Here is a 17,420-nt window from a genome sequence, read left to right on the forward strand (position 1 = left end):
ATTTCTTGGGGTCAAAAAAATTGGATGTACCATGCTATATTAGAAGCAAAGAACTTGTTTTGATGAGTTGGAAGAGCCGCAAAAAGATTCCATTGAGCACATGGATTGATAATATGGACACATTAGCTACATATGAACGAATTGCATGTCGACGCAAAATAAGAATGGATAAATATGAAGAAATCTGGAATGAATATTTAAGCGATAAGGCGGATAGTGGTGGGAAGTAGGGGGAGGAGAGAGAGGTGGGAAAATATTGTTTAAAAAGGTGTAGTCATAGGTATATCAATGTATTCAAATCTGAATTGTCAAATTGTGTTACTATTGTTATTATGGTTTTTGTTGTATGTGTCTTTTGCAGTTGATGTTTATATTGAAAAAATGATGAAAGAAATTTTTAAAAAACCAAAAAACTGGATTATTTGTTCTGTGTACAGTATTATTATTTTCAGAGGGTGTTGTTGTTGTTTATTTTATTTTTTACATGCCCTCCACCTATGGGTCCCAGGGTCCAACAATTTAAAATGCAGTTTAAAACCATTAAAAAAACTTACAACCACAGAAAACAGGGTTATATTTGCTCTAATGACCCTTTCATGCTATTTTAAATCTATCTATGTCTATTAGCTGTGATGGAATCTCCAGGTTCAGAGTCAGCATGCTGGTTCAGATACCGGATGCTGGTGAGCCATAGCAGGAAAGGCGAGGTTGCCTTTGTGTCCTGCCTGTGAGTTCCCAAAAAGCATCTCGTTGGCCAGTTTGGGAAACAAGATGTGGAATTAAACACGACTTTCAGTATAATTCAGCAAAGATATTGTTAACTTTGGTCCAAGTAGTACTGGGTGACACCCAACACAGAGCAAATCTGTTTCAGTCACACTTAACAAACTTGTATGTTTGAAACAGATGTTATATATGCATATACAGTGGTGCCGTGGTTCTCGGACGTAATCCGTTTCGGGAGTCCGATTCCTGAAACCGTTCGAAAACCAAGGCACGGCTTCTGATTGGCTGCAGGAGCTTCCTACACTCAAGCAGAAGCTGCGTTGGTCGTTCAGCTTCCGAAAAACGTTTGGAAACCGGAACATTTACTTCCAGGTTTGCAGTGTTCGGGAGCCGATTTGTTTGGCAACTAAGCCGTTCAGGAACCAAGGTTTGACTGTAGTTTTAATGCTGTTAATGTTTAGTTGCTTTTTAATTCCTGGTTTTCTCCCTCCATGTTTCTTTAACCATTCTTGTTTTAAATCTGTAACCTGCCTTGAGTCCCATATGGGGGAAAAGGTGGGGTATAAATAAATACATAATAATAATTACTAAAAACCAAGTTGTGTCATAAGGGTCTTCTGACAGTGGGTGGCCCAGAGGTGACACCTGCACCCAAATTGTTCCACACTTACTGAATTTGCTCTGTGTCTAGGCTTAATGGCATACAGGACTGTTTCATTACCTTTACATCTGTTCAGCAGCTGGTGTGGTTTAGTCCCTCTTGTTCTCTGCAACAGGGTGGCATGATGTATCTTTTCACCGCATTAGGCAGAATAGGTGGGTTTGCTGGGGAAATCGTGGCAAGTTGGTGCCTCTGACATTGTACAGCCATGGGCCAAATTACCTTGTGAGACCACATCTTGATCTGTTGTGCTGCTTGTTCCCCTGAGATCTTCTATTTGTACTGGCAAACAACTTAAGCTTTTGCCCTTTTTTTCCTCCTTTTTTCTTTTTGTTTTGTTCCTCCCCTGCCTCCGCCCCTCTCCCACATTTCTACAGCAGCAAAGGAGGGAAAAGGAATTAAGGAAACAGCAAGAGAGGGAGCAGCGACGGCATTATGAGGAGCAAATGCGCCGAGAAGAGGAGAGGAGGCGTGCCGAGCATGAACAGGTAACCCGCATCTCCTCCAGGATGAATCTGCTTTTTATGGATGAACCTGCTGATTTCCAAGGTTGGAACCCAGTTTTGTCCATGTGCGTTCGCCCAATATCAAGCTGCTGTTACTTGCAGTTCCCTGGCATGTGCGTTGTCATCGAGCACATGCTTCTAATATTGTTCTTTGATGTGGTTCAAATAAAGGCGTAAATGATGGGTTTGCCATTTGAGTGCTTCACCTCCAGTGCCAATCTCACCTGAGTGAACCCTTGCAGGTGCTTTGTAAAAAAAACATTACCAGCAGCTGCACAGTCTGCTGGGATCGGTACATGTGATGGCTTGCTCAGACATTTGTTTCCAACGTCTTCACTTTCACTTCCAGCTGGCATTTCAGAGTCACCGCTGATTCAAAATAAGCATTAAAGTGGCTTAGTGACTCCCCCCTTGGAAATTTAAGAAACCGTGTTTCATTCATTACACTTGTGTGCTCTGTTGCTTTCACTGCCAAACTCTCAGTCACTTGTTCTGTGTTGATTCCTGTCCATTATGTGACTCGCCAGCTCACTAACTAATGCAATAAGGCTGGATATCTTCTTCTCACAACCACTTCCTCTCTGCAAAAAAAAAAAAAGTTGGTGATTTGTCTCTGGATGCTTTCTAGCTTTCAGTGGGGAATATGTTTAGAATTGACTCAGGTATCTATAATGGACTCTTCAGTTTATCATTACTGGATTGTGCTGCTGTGAGCCTCAGGCTCACACACTCTCCTCTTCCACCATAACCACAGAGAGGAGAACAGCAGATTTTGCTTTCATGTCTGATTAACTACTGTTTAGTGTTACACCCTGAGCTAAACTTGTTAATCTTAACTATGGTTTGTTTGAAACGAGCCACCTTCACAACCCATGGTTTGCAGCTGGCTTGTTTCAAACAAAACATAGTTAAGATGTACCACAGTTAATTTGGATGAAATGGCAAGCTGTGTTTACTCCAAAATGGAAGCAAAAGGTGCCAAACTCTTTGCGGTCGTGATAGATAGTGGGGGGTGTGCCAGGTGTGGAACCTCTTTCCTGATACAGACATCACTGCAGCTTACCTGCAACTGGTGTTGGGCAGGGTGGTAGCAAAGTTAGGAGTGTACAGGTGTACTGATGGCAGTGAAAGATGGACTCCATCAGTGCATTCACACAGCTCTGACCTCACTGCTACTCTATCCTGTCCAAGTGCTGCCCTGGCAAGCTGCCATGATGGTGATATTGGGAGGGCAGCACCATGGCTCTTGCCCACCACACCAACTGCTGCTGGTGTGTGCCAGCCCAGGAATTGCGCCAGCTCATGCTCATCAAGATAAACCATGGTTTATCATGATCTGTGAGTACAGTCTATTAGTAAATGGGCAAGGTGCATTTTTTGGCCAATGTCAGAATTTAGGGTGAGTTGCAACGTTTAGAATGAGTTAATGTAAGATGATTTGAATTTTATGATGTTAAGATTTTGTTTATATTTGTTTTACTGTGTGTTGTAGAACACCTTATGCTCTTTGGAGGACAATAATATTTATTTATTTATTTATTTAAACATATTAAGTAAACAAAATACAGATAATAAAGAAGGAATTTATTAATATTGAAACTGATGATTATATTAAATCTCAGCTTTCAACTTCGTTTTCAAAAAGAGAAGCACGTTTTCAGCCCATCTGGCATGAAGACGGGGTTGAAGTGCCTGATAAACACAATTTCAAGACCAGAGGCTGTATGGACTCTTTAAGGAAAAATCTTATAGCCATCATTTTCCTACCCGCAACGCCATGATGATGAGCAGTACCCAGATAAACCACACAAAATGAAAAGTTGCACCTTTATAGACATATTTCAGCTTTTCTTGGTGCAGGAATTGGGTACTTGAATCAAGCTTGGAGGTAGCCGAATCAGCTAGCCTGTGACCCTCCAGATGTTGCTGAACTGCACGCCCATCAGTCACAGCCAGCCTGGCCAATGATCAGAGATGATGGGGTTTTTAGTTCAGCATCAGCTGGTGGTCCATGTGCCACTCCTGCTTTTAAAAAATAGCAAGTCTGAGTAGAATGCTTGTTCTCAAATTAGTTGAACAACATCTGATCAGATTTGTTTAAAGAGCTCTTCACCAGTGGTGGTTGCATTTCTGTTCAGTTTATCAGATGATTTATCTCTACCTCTTTTTACAGAATTTGGGTAACTGTGGCACGGAAATTGCCTTCCTTATTTTATGCATAACATACAGGCAGCCCTGAATGTTACTATGCCATCTACTTTGTGGTATCTCAGCAGCGGTTTTTTCAAAGTTGCATGGTGTTCGTCCAAATGCTTTACTTCACAATAACACTGCATTCCCTTTGGTTCCTCTCCTTAATGTTTCTGCGGTTCTTTCTTCAAATTTCAACATGTGGCCACTTCTTTCTCTTTGAAATTACGGTTCTTTCTTTTTCTCTCCTTTTTTTTCTGCTCCCTGCTGCGCACCCAGGAATACATCAGGCGACAGTTAGAGGAAGAACAGAGGCAGTTAGAGATCCTGCAGCAGCAATTACTGCAGGAGCAAGCTCTACTTCTGGTAATGGGGAGTCAGGATCCCTGTCGCATCCTTTGCCCAGCCCTTTCTGTGTATAATGAGACTGCATGTTATTAGCCAAATGTGTAACTGGGCCTTCAGACTTATAGGGTTGCCATCTCTTTTGGAGATTTGCCTTTCTCCTATACATTATAAATCTGAGTACCTTAATTTGTTCAAGCATTGGCATTTGTAATACTTATTAAATTCCCAACACATTCAAATGTTTGGGGGAGCATGCAGTAATGGAATGGCCGGCTGGTAGTCCGAGGGTTGGCTCTAGCCCAGGAAGCCATTTTATTTGGCCCTATCTAGTCAGGGCACATTGTTAAAAAGAGTTAAATATCCTAAGCCCTAACTAGATGTTACTTCAGAGCTTCATGATGTGTTTTACTTCTTCTTAAAAGCAGCTGCTAGGGCAGGCACAATTTGGATCAGAGGCATGACACTGATAGAGGTTAACCCCTTCCCCTCCCCGTGCCACAGCCCCAATCCAAATCCACTCCTGGCTGCTGGTAGTTACAGAAGAGAAAATAAACAGGCAAGGATCTGCAGCTACTAGCATCTCTAGGGGAGTTAATTTAGATTGATTACACCCACAGCACAGAGGGAAATGAATTTTTTTCCTTGGTATTTGCACTAACATACAGGACTGTTTAATTTTTTGTAGTAATAGTCACCTGCTATCTAGAGCTGGCCAGATTAAGGATTAAACATATATAGTCTGAAATGAGGATTAAGCACGTATAGTCTGAAATGCAGTATTCCTGCTACTGCTTCTAGGAAACCCTTGTTCATAGGAAAGCATGTGTCTTCTCCCTGAGTTACAGCCTGTGAGAGCAGTATTGAAGGGCAGGTGGACTACCAGTGACCAGGCTTGAAGTTACAAAACCAAAAGGCTCAGAATCAAAGTAGTCCTTGATTAAAACAACAACAATTTTAGGTGGCAATCCTAAAAGTCTAGGCCAATGTGAGTGTGGAGAGTCTCGTTCAAGAATTATTTTGCCAACTCTTACCCAGGTTCACTCCCGTCACCTGGCAAGAGAATTGTCCAACTCTCTGCTGTGCTAAGGATAGTGTGCTGCAATGGTGTCTTCCTTGAATGCAAGCACTGCCACGCTCTGAATGTTTTTGTTGCTTTTCTGCCAATAACTGGAGCAGCCATTGCTGTGCACGTCTTTTCCTCTGCTCAGTTCGCTTCTAGAACATCCTTCATTTTCATGGAAGCAACAGGCCTCTGCTGGGTTTATTGCAAAGCTATTAATTGAAAGCTACTGGCACTGTGTGCTGGAATACAATCTAACTGAAACGTACTTGCTCCCTGTAATCTCTTCTTGGTTTTATAGGATTCGACGGCATATTTCAGTTGCAGGCTGCTTAGCTTTACATTCCTGACAGAAACATTTTTGCACTGCCTTTTCATGCTGTTTACAGTTTTGACATGGTTTATTTGCTGAATTTCCTGCATATATACTCTTCCCTTTACTCTCCCCACCCTGCCACTTAAGCTAAATTTATATCTTGTCTTTATTTTGGATGTGAATTGTTATTCTTTTCATTTATCTTTTTAAAAAACAGTATTATATTTATCAGTGCTGTTGGAGAGGTCATGCCTTGTTTCCCTCTTCCCAATAGATCCATTAATTTATACGACTGGACAGAGTATGTTAGACTTACCCAACCTAGAGCTCTCCAGATGTGTTGCTCCACAGCTCCCATCATCTCAAACCATAGGCCATTTAGCAGGGACTGATGGGAGTTTGAGTTCAACATCTGCAAGGCAATAGGTTGGGAAAGAATGGCATAGGCAAACCCTTCATTGCATAAATAATGTTTCCCTCCATCAGTTTCATAACCACAGGAGGGACAGAACTTCCAGGCTATAAAATTACAAATTGGACAACTAACTGAACAAAGCAGCAAGTTTAAAATAAACTATTTAGAAAGAAATATGCTGCCTCAGCAACGGGTTTTCCAGACTTTTCTCTGGGCATGCAGTGCGTTCAAGCTAATTTTTAGATAACTCGGTGGTACCATCCAGATACCAAATATGCATGATTTAGGAGGCATGCTTAGACTACAAGCTTAAACCGCTTCCACACTTGTTTCAGACTGTCACAATTTCCCAACAAAATGTGATGGTTTTGTGAGTATACCCCACTTCCCCCAAAGTTGTCACATTTGATGGAGCCTGAAAAGAGATGGTGTGGACCAGAGTTCCTGCTGTCTCAAGGCCACATAAATGTTTAGCACATAGCTTCAGAAGTAGTGATGAGTAAGTAGTTCAATACATTGGGGGCAGGGTAAAGATCACAAAGAATAGAATAGAATAGAATAGAATAGAATAGAATAGAAACGATTCCTTTTTAATCAGCAATATGCTTTACAATGGACACCACCCAGACAATAACACAAGTAAAAAGTAAAAAGAGAAACCTGCTTCAACATCTGCAAGACCCAGGGTCCATTTGGTCTCTTAGGGTTACTACATCCTTGCTATTTGGGCTTCAGTTTCCACTTGATATGTATCTGTGTTTGCCTTTTGTTGTTTCCCTCAACACCATACTGACTGTGTACCTTTCAAGCTGCCATGCTGCTTCTAAATATTTGTTTGGCTTACATGTCTTGGTAGGAATATAAGCGCAAGCAATTGGAGGAGCAGCGGCAGGCAGAGAGGCTACAGCGGCAGTTGCAACAGGAGCGAGATTACCTGGTCTCGCTGCAACAACAGCAGCAGCAACAGCAGAGGCAGGACCAGAGACCAGCAGAGAAGAAGCCGCTTTACCATTACAAGGAAGGGCTAAATGCCAGTGAGAAGCCAGCATGGGCAAAGGAGGTAGGAATGGCCACGTTTTCTGTTTTGCACCTTTCCCTGGGCTAGGAAGCAAAAAATCAGCAGAGCCAAAGACATTTACAGTGTTTTGCAAATATTTTCAGTGCTGCCAAAAAACCCCCACCCCTTTACCCCTTTTAAACGGCTACTTCACCTGCATTGCACTCATTTGTCCTCTGGTGTCATCACAGACCCAAATCTGATTGGCCACATGGTGTTATATGATGGCATGATCCCTGATTCATCCATATGACTAAACCAGGGAGCAAGAAGTATCAGCAGTGAGGAGAAAGGAAAGGAGACTGTTTTCACTATTGTTTCAAGTAAATATTTGCCCTATTGAAATTGCTGGTTTTTACTTGAAAATTAAAACTGCACAATGTTTGGTATAGCTGTAGCAGAAATACTATATAATAAATACTGTTAAAAATGCAACCCTTTTAATGCCTACGTTAGACTGTTGCATATTCACCATGAAGTAAAGTCCTAGTTGTGGAGATTTGCTAGGAATCCGTTCTGAGGAATGGTTCCACCATGCTCCCCTCTACTTTGCTATTGTTACTCAAGAGTGCTTAGATAAAAGCCTTGTTACATACAGCTTGAAGGGGCTTTAGTACATAAGTCTAGCGTTCATGAATGGAGTCCACAGAAGACTCACTGACATCACCTTATGGTAGAAAGTGGATTTGAGATTCTCATGTCAGGTGAATGAGGCCTCAGGCTTGCGCTATAATGAATTGTGTGAGGAGCGAAACTGCGCAACTGTGCAGCAACCCTCATGAACATCTCTCTGAATGCCACCGTTGTGCAAATCCATTTCTCAGAGGAAGTAGTCTGGAGGGTCCTTTTGGCCAATCTATGGCCTGTCTTCGGTATTAATGGTGACCAGCGTCAGTTCTCTGATGAAGTTAATTCGGGATGAGTTTGCCATCAGCCTCTCATTTTGTTTTAAGTACCATTGATAGTGCACAGTTGCTCCCATTTTCTACCCACAGCATTCCAAAGATTCCCCAGGTAATCCTCACATAATCTATAGATGGCATTGAAAAATAAAATGGATCTTCGCCTTGAGCGGGGAGGAGGGAGAAAAAAGAAGTGGGTGTGGGTGTGGGTGGGTGTGTACTGGGCATCCAATTTGCCTGTCCAACACCATTGTCTATAGGTGCCCACAGTGTCATCCTGGCTGATCCCCCACAGGTGGTCACTCTGGACTATCAGTACTGTACTGTAGGTATTGTGTTTTGAGACCAACCCCAAAAGGTACTTACTGGGCGGTTTTCTGCTGTAACGCACAGGAACTGAACCTAGATCAGTGGCTTTCAAACTTTGTACGTTAGGGAGCCCTTTCCACATATATTCACGCTCTGAGCAACATTTCCACATCTGCCACAAAAACCTCAGCACATCGCAGAAATCTTAGTTTCGTTCTAAGGTGCATGCTCAGTTCATGTGAGGGTATTGTCCATGTCTGATGGGTCTCAAACACTGCCTGACATGAACAGAGAGAGGGTGCTGTTGAACGCACTCTGTGTCCTTGTGGCAGGATGTTGCTGGATAATTCAAGTCCATGGCGGGCGATCAGTCTTTCTAGGAAGCTGCTCTCTGTTACTGATCGTCATGTTGAAGAACTCAGGATCCCCCAGAACACAGTTTGAAAACCACCGGCCTAGACCGTGTTAGGAAGCTGCCTTCTGGCCTAGCATATCAGCAGCTCTTTCATCATGCTATGGGTTCCATCCATTTTTATTTATTGCCTGATTGGCCACAGTTCTGTATGAAAGTCTTTCTCCGCACGTTGTGCTTCACGAGCTGGTTCATCTTCTCCTGTGACCCTGTTGCATGTAATTTGTCTTGACGGCTGCTTATTTGTTAACTTGCTAAGGCGAGAGGCGGAGGGGGGGGGGGGGAACGACTTGAAAAAAGAGGACAAAGCTTTGAACACCGGCCCCAATTTGTATTTGTGGCTTATTACTGATGATGCCTGCTGATGGGTCAAGGTCAGGAACAGCCTGCTCTTATCTCTGCTGTAACTGTGCCAGCTGCTGAATAAGAAACTAGCATCCCCCACACAACACGATTGCCCTGAAAGAAGGTATTGCCCATTCAAAAGGGGATTTCGGGTATCACTAGAGCAATGGTAATTGCTATCACTTCAAAAGCTTCTTGTCTGTTGCAGACTCTCCATTTGCAGGAGTGTCCTATACACAATTCTGTTTTATGATGTAGAATTTAGATTCCTGAAAATCGCCACTATCATTTTCATTTCTTCTTATCTGAAAAGCAGATTTCTTGCCCTTGTGGCTGTGGGAATGTGCTAAATGGGACTAGGAGTGGGGAGCTTTGTTCACGGATGGAAACACCTACATTGCATAGTTTTGTGTGCAATGGGAGCAACTTCCTCGTGGAAGTAGCCCCGATCTAGCAGCTGTATTTTGATTGCCCCACAGATGTAATGGAGGAGTGTTGAGGGAAAGAGAGTCAAAATCCAAATGCCTTTTTTGTCATTTCTAATGGGGGGGGGGTTTCTCTTTCTCCTCTGTCAGTCAAGGAGCACTGAAATTGACTGGACAAAGTGACAACAGCTTCTATACTAGTCAATTTCATACCTAGAGGAAGGGAGGAGAAGGAGGAGGGTTCCTGAAAATCCTGAGCAGGAAGCAGAGCATACTGTTGAATTTAAATGATTTTTAATGGAATTACTTGTGAAATGCTTGCAGCATTTTTGCACCCACATGGCCCTCATAGCAGCTGACAATAGTCAGACAGATAACTGTAAAAGGTATAAAAAGGGCAACCACAATGACTGAAATGTTGGAGCAATTTGCTTATGGGGGGTGAGAATATCTCAGCAGTAGCCAACATGGATTACATGTTCTAGCATCCCTGGCTACTGGCCTCGCTGCCTGGGGCTAATGAGAGTTGGAGTCCAACAAAATCCAGAGGGCACTATGTTAGCTACTTTGGGGGCTTCTTAGTTTAGGGGGGAAAGGTGACTAAGCAGGGTGTGATGGAGCTTTATACAATTATGAATGCTTAGAGGGATTGGATAGAGAGATTGTTTTCACTCTCTCTTAACTCTGGAGTTCAGCATCATGCAATGGAATTGATTGGGCAGACAAAAGAAAATATTTAACTAACTTGGCAGGTTCACTGCTGCATGAGACAGTGGTGATGACCATTGGCATAGCTAGCTTTTAAAATGGGTTTAGAGCAATTTATGGAAGACAGGTCCATAATAGCTAAATGGTACTTCCATGTTCAAAGTGAAGGTCCCACTGAATGCTGGTCGCTAGGTGGAGGGGGGAAGTGGGAGAGGGCTGGTGCCTTCATGTTCTCCTTGGGAAGTTCCCCAAAGCATTTGACTGCCCACTGTTAGAAATGGGATGCTGAACAAGACGGCCCCTTGATGTGTTCCATTCAGGTAGTTATTATGCATTCTCTGCAAAATCAGCCTTGCTGAAGAATGCTGTTCTGAGTGACCTTCTCTCACCTGTGAGTTAGAGCAACTAGCTTCCATGCAACCCTGGATTGGAGCTGAACTTTCCAAGCAGGCAGGAGCCCTGGTACTTCTTTTGTTAGAAGCTAATCATGGTGAAGGACATTTGCCAATAATTATATACTCGTGCAATTAACCAAAAACATGTGTTTTAATAGTTTGATTTCTGTAATCCTGCTTTCCCAGGTACATCAGCGAGCTTTTAATAACCCACCAGTTATTCCAGCTAAGCAGAACCACAGTTTCGTGCCCCAACAACTGGTGACTTATGTTACTGACAAAGGTGTTGCTCCACAATCCAACTCTAAGCCCTTTTTAAATATTGTTAAACCTCGTGGTAGACAAAACCAACGAGCATTAGACCCTCACAGAAAGGACTTTCCGGATTCTGCTAAGCAAACACTCTGGGTGCCTGTTATTAAGATCTCCATGCCAAGTCCACAAGAAGAGCTAAAGAATAGACCCATCTTTATAGACCACAAAACCAGTCTTGGTTTTCATGAGCAGTTGGGGGAAAATGGCATGAAATCCCCCAAAGGGTCTCGGTCTCATGGGTGCAGTCCTGAGAGGCAAATGAGATTGGAGGTCAAGTGTGTGTCTTCTCCCCACCTTCCAGAAGGAGGTAAGCCACCACTGCCTCCCTATAAAATCAAAATGAATTTCCAAGAACACAATGTGGACAAGGAGAGGAAGCAGCTTCATTATCATCTACATCCAAGTGTCATTACCTCTTCGAGGAGTGTTCCGTCATTATGCAATATCTCGGCAACACGTGATAACCTAGATCTGAGTGCTTCTAGTCCAGCATGCCTCTTGAGAAGGATGAAGATACAAGCTGATGAGAAGCAGCAGCATCATGCATCTTTGGAGAGCCTCTTAGAACATCGCCAGCATCCCACTGGGGTCCATCATGTGCAGATGCAGAGGAAAAGAATAGGGCGAAGCATGGAAGAGCTTCTTGCTCTGGATCTTTGTCCACAAACTGCTCATCTGAATGTACCCAACTTGACATCTTTGTCTTCTAGCTCTCGCTCAGCATCTTTAAATTCCCTTTCATTTTCTTCCAACTCGGATCTGATTCAGTCTTCTAAATCTTGCCAGGGTAATTCTTCTTCTGGCATCACTTTGCAGATGCCTCTGGCTTCATTTTCTAATTCCTCCTGTTGGTCTTCCAAACTTCCTTCTCGGGTATCTCATGCGAAGCAGACTCTGGGTGTGCATGTTCATAACTACATATCTCTGGCTTCGAGCACCCCGGACTTGAGATATGCTAGGCAGCGTCACTAAAATGAGCCGGGGAGTGATTTCTCTCGCCATTGCCAATAAGCTCTTGCCATTCTATAAGCTGGGGCTTGCTCAGGGGCTAGTGCCATGGCGGAAGCAAATTGTATCGAGCCAGGGAACTGGGTGTTGCTTTGCTTCTGGTGACTCCCTGAGCCTCACATGTCTTTGAAATTATTTTGCAAAACCGACAGCTGCAAAGCCAAGTCAATTAATGGGTTAGGTAAATCAATTAAAAGCATTAAAAGCATTTTGTTAGAGTAAAAAGCACCTCCCTTTGAATATCTGTAGCTGATTCTTTTTAAAAATATTTTTAATACATATACTGACAAAAAACACGGAGGCCAGTTTAATTGACTGAAACGTGTTCTTGATAGGCTTGTTTCCTTGCCACTCAGAATTTAGCTGTTGGAAATACATAGAAAATAGCTTCTATTTGGGACTTTATAGTTCTTTTAGGTATCCAGGCCATAAATGAGTCTAGTAGAAATAAGGCATACCAGAAGTTGCCTGATCAGACAGTATGTCCATTTATCCCAGTATTATCTTTTCTAGCTGGCAGCAGCCCCCCAGGATCTCTGGTACAGATCTTCCCTATTACCTGCTTGCTGATTTGCTTCAAGATGCCAGGAACTGAACCTGGATGTTTCTACCTTTGAAACATTTGACCTATGCTATGGCTTCTTCCCAAAATGATTAAAGGCCACAAATTACGTGGCAGTGCCTTAATCATGTGCATGTATTACAAGCCACTAGGAGATCTTCCATCTTTATCATTGGGAATACTAACCTCTTCTTTTCTATAACTGTAATAGAGTAAGTGGTGTATTTCTAATCATCTCAAGAACTTATTTCCAAAAATAAGTTCACCTTTGGCATCCTGCCACCACCCTTACTGTCTGTATTCTCATATCTTTTTTGTGAACTGCCCTGAGACCTCCGGGTATAGGGCGGTATATAAATTCAATTAATAATAATCATTATATATTTTAAAATTTCTGTATGATATTATACCTCAGTATAACTACCATATGATTATATGCTATGATTTTAGGTGATTGTTTCAATCCAGTTTTCCACATATATTTTCCTATTTGCTTTTTTAACCTAGTAATTGCCTGCCCCCTTTTCTTGGAACAATAGAGAAACACACACACACGACACAGCCCTTCTCTCTCTCTCTAATGCTCAGCTGTAGTTAATGTAAACCAAGGTTTTAAAACTGCCAACAAACCATGGCTTATGAGTTTGGTTTGTTCTGGTTTGTAAACTGCACTTAAGGTGAACAATCCAGTAAACCATGGCTTAGTGTTACATGCACAATATTTTTTAAAAAGAGTTTTGAGTTTCAAAAGTAGTTTGCTATGCAATGTATCCAGCTATGCACAAAACCACTTCTGGCTATTCAGAACTTCTAATAGAGTTATTTTGATCCTGGCCTAGATCAGGCTCCAAAGGATTCCTTGCTTACTTTTGCTCACTTGGTTTAAGTACAATGTCTAAAAAAAAAAAAAGTATAATTATAATAGTTGAAAATAGCGATGGGTGCTCACTTGAAAATCAGTGATCATTCCTTTTGAATGCTGAAAAACCTTTGAGGGACTTTTCAAGCATTTGAGAGGATCACTTGCAAGGAGGCAGTTTCCCTCTCTCAGCTACACTACCTGCTACTCCCTCCGCCAAGGGGGAAAAGCTCCATCTTCCCAGCCAAGATAGCAGATGGCTGAAGTCTCGAAAAATGAGAGAGGCACAGTGCATCTCTCTCACTATCCAAAGCTAATCGCTACCTCATGATCTGGGTGTTTGTGGCAGGCTGCGATATCAGGTGTCACGGAAGAAGGTCCAGCATCCAAAACGCCCCTTTTGGAGTGATGGCATGTGATGCAGGGAACATAATGTTGCAGGAAACAATGGTTAAGGAGTGAGGATTGCTTAATATTACTTGCATGCTCAAATTGTGATGAAATACTGATTGAGAAGAAGAATCAAATATGTTTTAAAATTACTTTTAAAGTGTGATTGCCTTTTACACTTTTGAACTTTTTATTGTGGTTGTGAAATGGTTTCCACCAGTTCGTGAGACTGGTGGACTTGAGGAGCCTCTTCCTGTATTATCACTGCACCTGAGACTGATTAGAGCATAAATAAAGGCTAAACTCATCTTACTGCAAAGTGTGGTTTGTTCAGCTGTTTGCCTAAGAGTTATTTTTATAAACGTGGAAAACTTTGAAAAGCATATAAGCTGCTGGGCAGGGGTAATCTTTTAATACGGCAAACGGCGTTTCCATGCACTTTGGCTTCTGTCACATTATTCCGTTGCACCAGAAGCGGTTTAGTCATACTGGCCACATGACCCGGAAAGCTGTATGTGGACAAACTCTGGCTCCCTCGGCTTGAAGCAAGATGAGCGTCACACCCCATAGTCACCTTTTACTGGACTTAACCGTCCAGGGGTACTTTATCTTTTTACCTTTATCTGTTTACTCTTAATACCACCTGATCTTAAATCCATTTACATGGAAATAACTCCCATTGATTTCAGTTACTTCTAAGTGCATTCAGGACCATATAAAACTATCAGGGAAGCATTCCACTGATGGAATCTGAACTTTAGACTTGAAGACACATCAATAACTTTCTTGTGAAACAGATCTACTAAGCAGAAGACTCAGGTGTCTGTTCACTTGCCAGGTTGTGGAAATACTATCGGTTAAAATAGTTGAAGGGTAATACAAGTGCATCTCATACTCCACTTTTTGGATTATTTACATTGCCTCCTTAGTCCGCTGAACATCCTGCACATTCCTTCAGGAGACAGGTTTTAGTCTGGTCATCTTTGGTCTAGACCTGAATGTAGGCATGTTTCCTGAAATTCCTTGGAGACCTATTGAAATAATGCTGTCACCCGCTAGATGTCATCCCAATATTTATGCAGATGCATCTTTGTTCTGAAAACATATCGTTTCTTATTCTGTCTCCCAACTTGCCTCATTTCCATGTGCTGCTGCTCAGTAGCCTTAAGATGCTGACAGACTAACCCTAGATAACCCATCATAGCTGATTTACAATGCAGTACTGTATCTTTTTTGGATTGCCAAATGCTGTAGGTGACAATTCCTACCCCCAGATGCCCTTGTTAAACCTTTTGGGGGGAAGAACTACTCCATACCTAGCTTCTTAACATTAAGCTGATCTTCTTGAAAGCCGCAACTGATTCAGTTATGTAGACTGCTCTTCCAGATCAAGCTCATTTCACAACAAAGTAGTCATGAGCATTCAATTATGACATCCAAAGCAAAGGTTATTTTAATCCTGTTGTCCTGTGGTAGTTTGCTGCCAAAGATGATTTGGCCCCCACGTGGAGTTATTGGAGCCTGTCCCAGAATGCACTCTACGTTTACTCTGGGAGCAGAGGACAAACCGGAAGTTCCCAAATATTTGGCCAACTCTATCGACCACTTCACGGTCATTCGGAGGATGGCAAGCAAGAAGCATCGTAAAGAACAGAGGGCCAAATAAAATATTTACCCGGGGCATTTATTGCTTTGTAAAACCACTAAAATTATGCCCTGATGTAATATATTGGCATGGTAGTTTGTACATAAAATGTGTGAAAGTGCTTTTTATAATTGGATAATTTAATTCTCCCTGCTGGGTCAATGAGAAGCAGCCAGTATTGAAGACTGCTGGCTGCATTTGGCGAAGGGGGTGCACACGTCACGGTAGTGGCTTAGCCTTCTGTGGAGGGGAGAGGTCCTTTCAGAGGAGACAGTGGGAGATCTTTTTATTACTTGGCAAATTACCTTCAGACTTTTTTTCATCACAACTCTGATTTGGGACACTCTGAAACAAGCAAGCAATCCCTTTCTGATCAGCTTGTCAGTCCCTTCTTTTGACTGCTGCTCCAGTTTTTGTGTTGTGTAAGAGGATTTTTTGTAAGAGAATCTTCCCTGCTTAGGTGCCCCCCCCCTTTTTTTGAGAAGTCATCTCAAGTATCTTGGGGGCAGCCAAAGAATCAACAGGACTCTGCTCAGAAAATATCCTCTCTCTTGACTGTAGTCAGGGTGTTTAAATATAGCCAGCTAACAGTCATTCCACCTAAAGTATATCTAGTGTTTGTTTTTGCTATTTTGAGAATCTCTTTGTAGCACAACTGTAATAAGAAAACTGAAGAAGCTTGGTAAGCATCCGCTTGGTGATGGTGTAAATTTGCATATAAAGATACGAGCCTTCTTGAAATTAAACACTTGATGTGATTGTTTGCATTTGACTCAGATCTGGAATTAGATTTTGTCTGAAATGATTCGCTTTCTTGATGTGTCTATGTCAACATAATATCTTTTAATCAAGCTTCATCACTGGATTTTGCAGACAAGCACATTGCCTTCTCTTGCTGCCATATTGTGTCACTTTTTGAAATCTCACTTAAAGCATTTCTTTTGTCATTTGTGGTATCAGAAGAGGTAAGGCTGCTCTCGGAATGCAGGTTGTGGTCAGTGGGTTCTATCGCCTCTAAGCCAGCATTTCCCAAACAGAATCCCACTTATTTTCTGACATAAAACTGAAGTCTTACTTTCACAATGTAAGAACTCCCTGTCCTCTGGAGAGCCTACCCCATTGTGCTTCTTTGTGAGTCTTTGTTCCGGACATGCCTCCTCTGAGGTCAAATCATTCTGCTGCATCTTTACATGTGGGGAAAGGCCCAGAGCTCATTTTGCATGCAGAAGGTTCCAGATTCAATCCCTGGTATTTCCAGGTAGGCAAAGACTCACCCCTGAAATCCTGAAAAGCCTCAGCCTATCACTGTATACAATACTGAGCCAGATGGACCAATGGTTTGACTTGGTATAAGGCAGCTTCCAGTGCTCCTACCCTACCAGACATTATTTGGCCTGCGTGATCAGTTATTGGAACCTTTCACCAGAAGTTCCCAGATACCTCTATTGAAGCAATTGTCTGATCAGCTGGAGCTGGATGGTAGGAGGCAAGGCCAGAGCAGCAATTCATACAGAGATTCATTAGGCAGCCTCCTTTTGCAGGCAGATGCTTCAGGCTCATAAAAGCTTGAGTCTTTTAATTCTGTTTCTCCTGGCCCACCAGCAGTTTTCTAGTACACCCTGGCACGCAGTTTGGAAATTTTGGCTCTAAGCTTTCATTTGCCAACGTTACCTTCTGGCTATGCACTCTTACCGCTGCCCTTGCCTTTCCGAAACCAAAAGCAGAGGTCATAGCAGTGACCTGTAAGTTGTCTGTTGGTTTCATTATGCTGCCTATGCTGTACCCCCTCTGTACAGTCTTTGGAATCGCCAAAACCAAAGAGCTCATTCCCTGGGAGGAGCCTGGCATTCTCCGCCTTTGCATGCC

At 42.5% G+C, this 17,420-nt stretch overlaps 1 protein-coding gene across 8 annotated transcripts in view; it reads left to right on the top strand.

The window, feature by feature from the left end:
- Positions 1–17,420, top strand: part of TNIK (TRAF2 and NCK interacting kinase) — a 305,446-nt gene that overhangs the window by 244,188 nt on the left and 43,838 nt on the right. For 5 of the 8 annotated variants that reach the window (XR_014168246.1, XM_081910720.1, XM_081910725.1 and 2 more), the window contains 3 exons: positions 1,765–1,875; positions 4,363–4,449; positions 7,079–7,282. Coding sequence is in view for 7 of the 8 variants with exons in the window: in XM_081910720.1 (XP_081766846.1) it covers positions 1,765–1,875; positions 4,363–4,449; positions 7,079–7,282 (402 nt within the window). In the remaining variant the exon portion in view is untranslated. The remainder of the gene's footprint in view (positions 1–1,764; positions 1,876–4,362; positions 4,450–7,078; positions 7,283–17,420) is intronic. The other 3 variants (XM_081910721.1, XM_081910723.1, XM_081910724.1) reach the window with 3 other exon arrangements.

The sequence above is a fragment of the Podarcis melisellensis genome (genome assembly GCF_964234715.1).
Source record: "Podarcis melisellensis genome assembly, chromosome: 5".
NCBI classification, from domain to species: Eukaryota; Metazoa; Chordata; class Lepidosauria; order Squamata; family Lacertidae; genus Podarcis; species Podarcis melisellensis.